The sequence below is a fragment of the Trichomonas vaginalis genome, chromosome IV (assembly GCF_026262505.1).
Source record: "Trichomonas vaginalis G3 chromosome IV, whole genome shotgun sequence".
NCBI classification, from domain to species: domain Eukaryota; phylum Parabasalia; order Trichomonadida; family Trichomonadidae; genus Trichomonas; species Trichomonas vaginalis.
The window spans coordinates 38,620,575-38,633,304 of NC_067206.1; the positions used below are offsets into that span (position 1 = coordinate 38,620,575).

At 30.6% G+C, this 12,730-nt stretch overlaps 6 protein-coding genes across 6 annotated transcripts, besides 3 other annotated features; 3 read left to right on the forward strand and 3 right to left on the reverse strand.

Moving 5' to 3' along the window:
- Nucleotides 1-2,880: part of a mobile genetic element that runs on past the window's edge.
- Nucleotides 688-1,050, reverse strand: TVAGG3_0245190 (uncharacterized protein; the record flags this gene model as incomplete). The annotated part of the gene is made up of 1 exon (XM_051227828.1): nucleotides 688-1,050. The coding sequence occupies one exon, from the start codon at nucleotides 1,048-1,050 to the stop codon at nucleotides 688-690; it is 363 nt and encodes a 120-aa protein (XP_051112814.1).
- Nucleotides 2,782-2,880: a terminal%2Cinverted (terminal inverted repeat of Maverick-3 transposon ID:TVAGG3_0245090).
- A 1,418-nt stretch (nucleotides 2,881-4,298) lies between these two features.
- On the forward strand, nucleotides 4,299-4,904 carry TVAGG3_0245210 (spectrin binding; the record flags this gene model as incomplete). The annotated part of the gene is made up of 1 exon (XM_001313462.1): nucleotides 4,299-4,904. One exon carries the CDS (start codon nucleotides 4,299-4,301, stop codon nucleotides 4,902-4,904), a length of 606 nt encoding a protein of 201 aa, XP_001313463.1.
- Nucleotides 4,299-7,309: a mobile genetic element.
- Nucleotides 5,319-6,392, reverse strand: TVAGG3_0245230 (uncharacterized protein; the record flags this gene model as incomplete). Its single annotated transcript, XM_001313463.2, has 1 exon — nucleotides 5,319-6,392. One exon carries the CDS (start codon nucleotides 6,390-6,392, stop codon nucleotides 5,319-5,321), a length of 1,074 nt encoding a protein of 357 aa, XP_001313464.2.
- Nucleotides 7,310-7,344: 35 nt separating the features above from the next.
- On the forward strand, nucleotides 7,345-8,445 carry TVAGG3_0245240 (protein ubiquitination; the record flags this gene model as incomplete). The annotated part of the gene is made up of 1 exon (XM_001313464.1): nucleotides 7,345-8,445. One exon carries the CDS (start codon nucleotides 7,345-7,347, stop codon nucleotides 8,443-8,445), a length of 1,101 nt encoding a protein of 366 aa, XP_001313465.1.
- Nucleotides 8,446-9,128: 683 nt separating this feature from the next.
- TVAGG3_0245250 (uncharacterized protein) lies at nucleotides 9,129-9,695 on the forward strand (the record flags this gene model as incomplete). Its single annotated transcript, XM_001313465.1, has 1 exon — nucleotides 9,129-9,695. The coding sequence occupies one exon, from the start codon at nucleotides 9,129-9,131 to the stop codon at nucleotides 9,693-9,695; it is 567 nt and encodes a 188-aa protein (XP_001313466.1).
- A 276-nt stretch (nucleotides 9,696-9,971) lies between these two features.
- Nucleotides 9,972-12,708, reverse strand: TVAGG3_0245260 (nuclear pore complex assembly; the record flags this gene model as incomplete). Its single annotated transcript, XM_001313466.1, has 1 exon — nucleotides 10,259-12,475. One exon carries the CDS (start codon nucleotides 12,473-12,475, stop codon nucleotides 10,259-10,261), a length of 2,217 nt encoding a protein of 738 aa, XP_001313467.1.
- Nucleotides 12,709-12,730: the final 22 nt, after the last annotated feature.

The following is a 12,730-nucleotide window of genomic DNA, read 5'->3' on the forward strand; positions in this document are numbered from 1 at the left end:
AAACAAAATTCACAAGTGTCATTTCAAATCTACGAAGACAATCCAAAGAAAGACGAACATATATACAGAATTCACTGCAATGTCATGGTATTATTTGCAAAGAATGTTAAATCAGAAAGTCGAACTTCCTTTAGCAAATATTTACAGTCGATATGCAAGAGATGAACCATATTTATTTAAAGATGTTTCGACCCAGCTGCTATTATAGTTCATGCTTCATTTTCTGGTGCACAAAACTCTTTTTTATGCTTGGCAAATGACTTTTACGAAAAACCTACAAAGCTATATGAACCACCAAGTGGAAGTATTTCAGACTTTCAAGTATGTTTACAACAGATGGAAGAAAGAGAATAGTTCCATTATACATGCGTTTTACTTAGAACTTAGTTTCATATACAACTACTATCGAACGGTAAAAATATAATTTTTAATACGGTTGAGGTGTTGGATTTGGTTGCCAACTAGACTGTGGTGCAGGTTCAGGCTGTTGTATAACAGGAGCTTGTTCTTCTGGTTCAGGGTCTTTAGGTATAATACCAACAAACTGACCTACTCTTTTACCAATTTTTTGACTCCGTTCCAAATTCCTCTTCCTACGGTTTTTATTCCATTCCATATACCTCTTCCAACATTTCGAAAGAAGTTTCCTATCTTACTGAAGAAACCCATTTTACTATATGTAAAAATCTAATGTCCGCCTAGTCTCTTACGTTTCCTGTTGAGTTCCATAGCATTCTTTAACTGGAGCTCATACATTCTGTTTCTCCTCTGGTAGAAAACATATTCTGGGTCAACTCCTGTGTTCGCGTCATCTGCATAAAGTTGTTTATATCCCACTTCGGGGTTTGTATAAAACTCTTTCCATCTCATATTTGCATACCATGGTGGCAAACCTAACGCAGCGTCATTTGACATGGCAGTTTGCATTTGTACATCTGTTGGCACTTGACCATAGTTTGCCATTGCAGTTTGTATTCTAACTTCATTTGGAATATTCTCTGGGTTTGGTTGTCCAGGTTGCTGTGCATTCGCTAAGTTCTGTGCGTCCATTTAATATTAGATAAAAATATCTCTTACGAGTACATATACTGAACATTTGCAGGCATTGGTTCATCTTCATATTCTCTGTACTTTTCTGCCACGTCAAATAAATAAATGACACAATGGAAAAACCTAAAACAAGTAGTCCTATTTCAAACCACATTTACTTACTAGTAAAATTTCTTTGTTATGACACTTTCTCCAGTTTATAGGACCTCTCTCATATTCTATCTTATCGTATCTAAACTCATAGTCATGTATGTCCTCTAACCATCTCATGACACTTTCCAAACCACTTTTATCGGATGTAAAGTAAAAGCATGGATGGTTATGTAAAACGTCTAAAGTTTCTAAAGAGTCTCTCAAAGTCCAGTCTACTTGGTATTGAAAATCCCATGTGTTATAGAACGGCGGGTCTACTATAAAGAAAACATTTTCCTTGTCTTTATATTTTCATACAAATCTGTCCAATGACATCTCACAAACTCTATACCCTCAATATATTTTTCTATGTCCTCTTTGAAAACATTTGTATAGTTAAGATATAAAACTTTTGACATAAGTGTTTCAATGTCATGAACTCTTATAGCACCACTATATAATAGTCTAGCAGATATACTATCCCAGTCTATATATTCTGCTTTTTTCAAAACCTCTCTGACAGTATTTTTCTTATCTAATGGTATACGTTCCATCTTACCTATAGGTATCTTTCTTTCAACTCACTCAATATTTTGTTTGTGTCTGGTATATGTTTGAGACGGTTCATATAGTTGTCGAAGTCATTGCATATAATCTTTGAGTCTGGGAATATTGTATGGCACAGATGGGATATATAGAAACTTCCACCGAACAAATCTACAAATGTTAGACCATTCGGTAGTTTCTTAAGTTCTCTCAATATAATATCTTTACATTACTCTTATTTCCAAAGAACGGTAACGGAGGTTTTGTAAAATTCATTTATATATAATAAAAAAATGTTTTTTACCCGAAAAGTGACAGATGTTTATTGTGACTTCTTCGTAAAGACTTTGTTGAGATTTCTTCGTAAATGAGTGTAAATGACCCAAAAATATATTTTAGGGTAGAAGGTTAGATATAACCTCTTTTCTAACCTCTTTTCTACCCTCTTGAATTTTCATGAATTTCTTCGTAAAGACTTTGTCAAGACTTCTTCATCTAATTTCTCATGAACTTTCTTGTCTATGTTTTGTTGAGATTTCATCGTAAAGACTTTGTTGAGATTTCTTCGTAAATGACCCTAGTAGTATATTTTTGGTGTAAATTTCATGAAAATTCAAGAGGGTAGAAAAGAGGTTAGAAAAGAGGTTATATCTAACCTTCTACCCTAAACATTATTTTTGTCTGATTTTACGAAGAAGTCTTGACAAAACATTTACGAAGAAGTCTTGACAAAACATTTACGAAGAAGTCTTGACAAAACATTTACGAAGAAGTCTTGACAAAACATTTACGAAGAAGTCTTGACAAATTCAAGAGGGTAGAAAAGAGGTTAGAAAAGAGGTTTATATCTAACCTTCTACCCTAAACATTATTTTTGTCTGATTTTACGATGAAGTTTTGACAAAGTCTTTACGATGAAGTTTTGACAAAGTCTTTACGATGAAATCTTGACAAAGTCTTTACGATGAAATCTTGACAAAGTCTTTACGATGAAATCTTGACAAAACATGAAAAACATATATAATTTGTGAAAAGCTCCTGGAAGACCCGTATATAAGAACTTCATTTCTCCTAAACATCTTCAGGGCTAGAAGGCACGAAGTGCCTGGAAGCCCCACTACCTTTTTTTTTTTTTTTTTTTTTTTTTTTTTTTTTTTTTTTACATTTATCATACAATTACCAATATTCATAAACCCGAACTTATTGTTGAACATCTTTTTTTTTTTTTTTTGTAACAATTGAAATCAAGCTACTCAATACCATCTAATGATATTTGTTGATTTACTATGACAATATATTGCATAAAAGAGAACCAAACAGTAAATGCTTTATTCTTGTTCATAACTAAGTCTGAAATGAAATTTATTTTCTTTAAATATACTATAAGCAAATGATTGATCAAATGAAGACCGTTGAATTTAGTCATATGGTATTGGTATACCATATATTATGGAAGTTTCATTTAGAATTCGATCTTTTAACAAAAACAGAATCGATAATTATTGGTAAAATATGATCATGTAGTCCATTATACAGATGATCGGTATAATGGAATATTTACATACATCAGAAAACAAAATAATGATCAAAATCCATTAACTTGTAAAGCCATTAATGTTTATATTTCAAACGGATATTCCGGAAGAACATCAAATTTATTCGAATATTCAAAGACTGGACATGGTTGGGGTTTGTCAGAAGTTACAAACAACTTTATTAGTTTTGATTTCAAAGAAAACAAAATTTCACTTGAAGCTTACACAATAAGATCAGGATATGGTGAAAGTTATTGGAATTATCCAGTTGATTTTGCTATTGAAGGAAGTAACGACAATTCATCATGGTCGATGATTGATGATAAACCAAATAACATGGAATTAGGAGCGAGTCATAAAGTTTATACATGGAAATGTAATAAATCACCATTATATCGATATATCAGATTTAGACTCAAATCTGTATATCAATGTTGTTATTTAATCACAGATCATTTTGAATTTTTTGGCGGTATTAACACTATGAACAATGATAACATCAAATCCCAAATTTCATGTAATTCCATGTATTACATAATATTCCATATTCCTCTTATTCGTTTATGCTTTATATCATGAAGTAAAAACTTACTGAATTAATTTTGAATTTTTTTCTGAGTTTCTGAGATTCATAATATATAATTTCATATATTAAACGATATTCAACAGAGAATTCAATATTAATCAATTTAGCTAAGTTGAATAAATGAATCAAAGTTAATCAAAAAGAATCTTAAGAAGATTTTAATTAAATTTATTTCTTTAGAAAGATAATAGTATAGCCATGAATTATTCTCATGGTCTCGTGACTAGTGTTAAGATTGGAACAGTCACATGGCCTGGTAATTTTTAATACATATGTTTCTCAATAATTACAAGTACTTTTCTGGAAATAAGAGTGACCAGCCCTTGAACCTTTGCCTATATTAAATTCTATATGATAATCTTGTTTTTCTTTGGATAAGTCGGTGTAATGTTTTCCATAAACTATCCAAATTATGGAATTTTTTTATGGAATTTTTTACATTATTTAAAATGTCTAAAAACAAAGACATCCATACATTCTACAACATGTTGATGGAAAAATATAAGTTTTATCAAGATGCTATAACACCTTTTATGCAACTAAGAACAAAAAATGAAGAAGAAATTAAACAAATCTATCAAAATTTGAAAACAACTTTCCTTGATTCAAATATTTACTCACCAGTTAATGTATACAATCTAATAAACAATATTTTCCCATATAATAATCGATATTTAACATCTTACTGGTCAATTTTCAAAATGATTTATGAAGATTATCATATAAAACCAGATTCATATTTTGAACCTGTATTGAAATATTTCTTTTATAAAGAAAATAATCTAAATATAAGAGCATATGATAAAAAACTTTTTCAAAAATACGAAAATGAAAATTATTCTCTTGAAGTTCATGAAGAAAACACAATTTATTGGGCAATCATGAAAGATGACCTCCAATTATTTATATCATACGCATTGGATTCCAATTTCGATAAGAATCAAACATTAAGAAGTGGTTTATATCCTTTGATTAATGGTTTTGAACAATATTCATTATTAGAAATATGTTGTTATCATGGTGCTGTTAAAGGATGGGCACTCATAGGCTCCTGACAGCATAAAACTGTTATTATCTCACAATATAAAAGGAATCATAGGAATCTACAACTATATCTATATTGTTGGAAGACTTCTTAATGTATCATGCATATAAGTTATATCAATAACTCCATTATGTTATATGATTGTAATCATATTTTCGTTTCATGTTCAAAAACATTAAAATCATACTAACTATATGAGTATTATATTTAGGAAGCTGATATATAGATATGATAAAATGCTAGGTTTTGTGATTAAGAATATATACTTATCTTTTAGAAAATAATACTTTTATAAAAAATTATATCTTATATAATCTAAAAATTTTGGACAATTAAAAAACATTAATTAAAAATAGAAGGTGAAAGTGTTTATTCAAAGAAGGTGCAAGGTTATGATGTTTTGAGGGTGAAATAAATTTAATAATTATTTATGTGATTTAAGAGTAATACGATCATCGGTAGCTTGAAGACCTCTCTTTATAGCTCTTAATGCCGCAAACTTTTTTTGAACTTGCTTTGAATTTTTGAATGCTTTGATTAAATCTTTTGTTGTATCATACATTCTGAAATATCTGTTCATCATTTCTGGCATTGTTGGTAAATTTAACCTGTATCTTATTGCTACAATCGTTTCAAACATACTTTCATTGAAATGCAATATTGTGACTGCCATCCTAATTGGCCAAGAAGCATGCCAATTAATATTTTTATTAGCAAGCATTGCTTTGATATGGTTTATCGATTCAACTACTTGAGTTGAATGAATCTTTTTTACCATATCAAAGATTTTTACGGTATCTTCGAGGAATTTTTTAAGTGTTTTTATAGCAGTTTTATTTTTTGCATATTTCCATGGTTTAATCATCTTGCATTTTTCAGGATCTGGACAAAATTTATGATTTCCGGCATAATGTTTAGCGGAATTCAACCATAAAAACTTCTTTGTTTTAATTGACATATGTGTGTCATTGAGAAGTTGCCTAAGCCAACGCAATAAATTCTTTGAAATGCTAGATAAGATTCTGAATTCTGGCAGTTTGAGCTTTTTCTGTATATTGTTAAGAAAATGTCCAGGATCTCTGTATTCTCTGATACCTTTGAACGTATTTTTGATTGTAGAAACAATTTTGACATCGCCATCATGCACAAAAAAATTTACACGTTTTTCATTATTCCAACGCTTCAGCATTCTTTTTAAGCCTTCAAATTCCATTTCATTTGATTTTCCGTTGAAATTACCTTTGAAATTTTTAAAAGATTTAGATATCACTTCCCAATCTACAATTTTTTTGAGTTTCTCTTCTACAAATTGTACATAGCAAAACATTGCATTTCTTCTCTGACTCCAAGAACCGTCAAACAAAAGTCCCGAACATTTTCTCATTCGAGATTTCCAATAATTAACAGATTCTCTGGCAACTTCTATGATAACACGACCAACCTTTTCTTGGACTCGATGAAATGTAGCTTCTGACGGAACTTTGATGTTATTCAGCATGAATTGAAATTCTGATTGGCAAAATGTAGCGCCGCTCAATAATACAGATAGCACAAATTCAACAGTGTTGACGACATATGGCTCTACCCTATTTTTCGCGCTTTGAACTAAGTTCTTTATACGCTTTGCAACTGCTTTTGTTCGCCGCGGCATGAAAAATGAAGAATAACTTGACGGTTTCTTGAACAAATGGTCGCACATTCAAATATTGTGATGTACGATCAGGATAAAAGAATGTTGTTGCCGTGAATTTAGAAAATAGCAAAATTTCAATTTACGCAATCGAGATATAACTTGATCGTTTGAGCGATAACCATGGCACCCATAGTATTAATGAAAGTACTCATACTTACAATTATTTTCTCCCATAGGAATATTGTTCAATATACTTCACCTATAGAGGAAATCTCGAAATAAAATCGAATTTTTTCAAAAATTACAAAAATCAATTTTTTACAAAGATGTTCGAAAAATAACATTATATACGCATCAAATCAAAGCATTATATGGAGCATTATAATTCTATATATGATTGTCCATCTTGCTGTTGTGCTATTTTTTTTAAACAATAATTTCATTGTTGAAATTAAATTTGCAATTTCAGTAAAAATTGCGACCCATCATTTTGAATATAATTGAATTAATACATTTATTGTAAGAATATTATATACCAAATATTAGACTTCCACATGAATCCTGGTATGATATTATAAGTATTGCAAAATTAGAAAAAAATATGCTCATGATATACTAAAATTCATGTTTCAAGGTTAACTTATAAATAAAATAAGTTCGAGAAATGCATCACTAAATATTTGAGCTTGTGCACTATAATGCTATATAATAGTCTTCACTGTTTTTAATATATTGACTTTGCTAGACTTGATTTTTTTCATCACCCTAATGAGTGCCCATCCTTAAATGTTTTAAATATTTAAGATCTGAATATAATATGCAAATCACACCAACGTATCTTAACTTTTCATTCCTATCTGGTGTTCCAGAAATTATGGGTGAATGCTTGAAATATCAAACACCAAATGATGAAAGCATGTTTTTTGTTATTGTTTCACATAATACTGATTTTTTAACATTTTTGATCAATCAATATCACCTCGAAATGAATTTATCTTATTGCGCGGCATTTGGTAATTTAAATGCATTCCTTATTTATTTTGATATGACAAAAGATGTGAATGATTGCTTTATAAATTCTCCTCTTTTTTATCTTCCTTCATTAGTTGAAGATTTTATTTCATTTGGAGTAGATATTAATGCATCAGATTTGCTTGGAAAAACTGCAATTATTCACGCGGGATTAACTAATAATAGATCAGCAGAAATATTGTTATCTCATGGAGCAGATATCAATTCACGCGATTCTGATGGTATGACAGCACTTCATAAAGCAGCGTCTAATAATTATGTAGAATTCATGGAATTTCTGATTGAGCATGGTGCCGATTATAATGCAAGTGATATATGTAAGTATTCTGTTCTCCACTTTACAACAAGATATGATAGTAAAGATGCTGCAGCATTACTTATATCTTATGGTGCAAATATCAATGCAGTAGATGATACTGGAAAATCAACTCTTCTTAATGCAGCACAGCAAGATGATTTTGCAATTGCAGAACTTCTGATTTCACATGGCGCAGATATTAATGCAAAAGATTATAACAATTCATCAGCTCTTCATTATGCTGCTGCATATAACTCTGAAGAAACAGCAGATTTACTTATTTTGCATGGAGCTGTTGTCAATGCAAGAGATGTGGATAAAAAAACTCCCCTTATTGTAGCTGCCGAATATTCTAATAAAGAAGTTGCAGTGCTTCTTATTTTAAATAAAGCTAATGTTAATGCAAAAGATCGAAATGGCAAAACAGCGCTTATGTATGCTTCCGAAAAAGGATCAATTGAAATTGTAAGTCTTCTTTTATCGAGTGGAGCTAATACCAAAATTCGAGACAATTTTAAACATAATGCACTTCATTATGCAACAATATCGAAGAATTATGAAATTGCAAATCTTTTAAGACAATCATAGTTCCAAAAAATTAATTATTTTCTTTTTCTTTTCATAACCATCAATGATTTATGATTTTATTCTTCTATTATAACTTATACATGTAATGTAATAAAACTTCATTATATATTTAGACTCAAATCATTTATCGCTTGTTGTTATTTGGTAACAGATCATTTTGTCGTTGATTGATGAAATTGCTCTTGGAACAATGTTTTTATGATTGATTCATTTAAGAATTTCATGTGTTCGAGAGATATCTGCCTTTTCCTGAGCAAGTAAAAGCTTTCTTCTTGTTTTTGCTTACTTTGTATCTTCAAATGAGCCCTTTGTCGCCCTTGATTTTAGTTACATCTTTGTTTACGAACACTAGAAAATCGGGTGATTGTTTTTTTTTTGTACGATCAATTGATATTTGTTGATTTACTTTGACAATATATTGCATGAAAGAGAACTAACCACTAGATACCCTATTCTTTTTCGTAATTGAGCTTGAAATGAATTTTATTTTCTTTAATAATACTATAAACAAATGATTGATCAAATGAAGACTATTGAATTTCATCATATGACATTGGTAAACCATATTTTATCAATTCAATCAAAGTTTAACTTCGAAGTCAACTGTTTAACTAAAACAAAATCAATAATTATTGGTAAGATATGAACATGTAGTCCATTATACAGATAATCCGTATAATGGAATGTTTACATATATCAGAGAACAAAATAATGGTCAAAATCCATTAACTTGTAAAGCCATTGATGTTTATATTTCAAACGGATATTCCGGAAGAACATCAAATTTATTCGAATATTCAAAGACTGGACATGGTTGGGGTTTGTCAGAAGTTACAAACAACTTTATTAGTTTTGATTTCAAAGAAAACAAAATTTCACTTGAAGCTTACACAATAAAATCAGGATATGCTTCTGGTGGTAGTTATTGGAATCATCCAGTTGATTTTGCAATTGAAGGAAGTAATGACAATATAGAATGGTCGATGATTGATGATAAACCAAATAACATGGACATAGGAGCAGATGATAAAGTTTATACATGGAAATGTAATAAATCACCATTATATCGATATATCAGATTTAGACTCAGGTCTATTTCTTATGGTGGTTATTTATTTACAGATCATTTTGAATTTTTTGGCAGTATTAACACTATGAACAATGATAACATCAAATACCATATTTCATGTAATTTCATGTATTACATAATATTCCATATTCCACTTATTGATTTATTCTTTTTATCATGAAATAAAAACTGTTTGAATTATTTTTGAGTTTTTTTTTTTTAGTTTCTGAGATTCAGAGAGTGTATATTTAAAGTTCTTTATTCAATCCATAATAAATATATATTGTTAGGTGCCATAAATGATCCAACATGTCGGAAAAGATTATTTGCATCTCATTTGAATGCTTTTGATTTTGCTTATGGCTATCCATTTGAATTGAAAATATAATTGAAAGCTAATCAAAAATATGATATAGAAGATTTTAAAATAATATCCATGAATATCTATGAATTTTTTTTTAATTTTATTTCTATTGAAAGATAATAGTAATGTCGATTATATCTTAGAGACTATTGATAAATAGAATAAATTAATAAGTGTTATATTGAGCATGAATTGATGTGTGTATTCGAGCAACTTCCACATTGTCCTATTTAGATCTCTTTCTATTGAACCCCCGGATCTCAGAATTAGATAATTAAATCATTTCACTTGTAAAATATGCTGTGTTGTAGAATTGTACTTTCAGATAAAAATCTAAACAAGGAATAAATTGGAATATCTATAAATATTTAGTTTTATTTCTATTGAAAGATAATAGTATAGTCGAGAATTCTTCTCATGGTCTCGCGACTAATGTTAAGATTAGAAACAGTAGCGAGTTCAAATAATGCAGAGCTCTTCTTCTTAAGAATCTTCATGTTGTCTGAATCTGATGATGATCCTGTGATAGATTTAGATCGGAAGTTCTCTGAGTATGCATGCATAGCGTTCTCAAGTGCTGTTGGGAAAACACGACGAACAATCTCTGGTCTGTTTCGGATGGATTCATTAAATGAATCAACTTGTTCCAATGTAGATGGGAAAAGACCCGATTTGTCAATAGCACTGCATGCCTCTGAATAATGACAATGACGAAGTTCAATACTAGAAATAGCTAAATAATACATTGTCTTGAAACTTTCGAAATCTGTTAAATCGGTCTTGTCGTCTTTCTGGATGATTTCTAAGAACAAAAGATTTGTTTCGTCAAGTGAAATATCATCAACAAAGCCTTCAACGCACTGTCGAAGTTCGATGTTTGCATTAGAAATAACTTTGTCCCATCGTGAGATCATCTTGAAGATCTTATATGCTTTACAATGTTCATCTCGCATTTCTGCTTCTTCACCTGCTAGATTGAGAACGGAATAGATCTCGGGTGGAGTAAGCCACTCGGAGATGATGGAGTTATCATGTGATTCTGTTCCTTGTGAAAGGATTTCAAGACCACGTTCGTCTTCGACAATGAAGATGGAAAGAGATTTAACTTTATCATCGAAATCTTGCAGAAATGAAAGATATCCGACTGCTTTGGAAAGGTCTTCGACTTCTGTTGCATATGTGATCAATGATTGTGAGATAGATTTAGAAGGAACGAATCCTGATAAGTGTAATGCAAGTGCAATGTGGATGTTCTCGTCGATGTTGTCTTCTTGTGACAAAAACCATTGACATGCTTTCTCAAATTCGCCGGACATGATAAGTTTTTGGCCAGAAAGGAATGGATTCTGGATAACTGTTGATTCCGTTTCATTATCTTCTAATTCACTTTTCAAGTCGTTGATACTGGAGTCTTTCATATGTAAGCGAAGCCAAACCCAGTCTTCCAATGATCGGATAACTTCAGATGAGTTAGATTCCGAATCATTGTTCTTGAATTCTCGGATGATGTCACGATGACCTGGATTGCGATGAAGCATAACTGAAAGAGAGACAATCTTGAATGGATTAGCATCGATGTTAGAAAGTTCGGATGAAAGATAGTTTTCAACACGATCATTGTCTTCAAATGAAATTCCATTATTCATACTTCGAAGAAAGTTGACAACATAAATACTGAATTCACGTGAATTATCTGTTGAGTATTCGGCTGCACGTGAAATATCACCACATCGAAGTAAATAGTAAATGATGGCCCATGGAAGACCAGATTCGCCTAAATGTGAATGGTGCATGTTGATGTATGAAACAACTGTTGGAAGAAAATCGAATTCACCACCCCGATTTGCAACTGGTAAAAATCGATTAACTTCTTGTGTAATAACACGCTTCTTTTGTGTCTCAAGGAATTTGATGACACCTTGTTCAAGTTGTGAATGTGATTCTTGAAGAAATGAAATTAATTCAAATGTATCGATCAATGGAATGTTTAAATAATCTGGTTCAAGAAGATTGTAATGTGTATATGCGGATTTAACAATCTTTGATGCAAATTCTTCTGGTAAAAAGCTTTTATTGATGAATCGTGAATAATCTGAATTTCGATGAATTCTATATGGAATATAAAAGCCTGTTTTCTCGTCTCTGATTTGACTGTATGCGAAATGATGTGATTTTGTATCTGAATTCCATCGATTTGTGATGTTTTTGAAAATAAATTCTTCGCAAATCTCTGATGTTTTCGTTTGGATTTCCGTGATAGATGATACAATGTTATTTTGCATTGTTTGTTCCGTTTTGTCGTTGATTGATGTAACTGTTCTTGGAACAATGTTTTTATGATTGATTCCTTTAAGAATTTCATGTGTTCGAGAGATATCTGCTTTCTCCTGAGCAAGTAAAAGCTTTCCTCTTGTTTTTGCTTGCTCTGTATCTTCAATTGAGCTCATTGTCGCCCTTGTTTCAGTGCTAATCAATTCTAGTGACTGGTGTACTAAAAATGGAGTCCTTCTTTCGAGATTCTGCGATCTTGTTAACAAGTCGTCGAGAGTTGTCTCGCTATATGGATCCATAAATTTTTTATTGGAGTATGGAGACATTCTTGTAATAATAAATACAAAAATAGTATATCCATATGATAAAAATCATTTTTTGTATGAGAATAATTCGACCAAGATCAATATTTAAAATAAATTTTTATAAAATATGGTCAAATACTTATAAGCAACCAAGAATTCTAATTGCTAGGTCATTTCACTCTAAAATTTAATATTATATCAAAATAACGAAATTCAGGAATCATGATTTGGTGATTTGAAGAAATATATGCTAGAAGATTTGAAACGCAAAGCTAA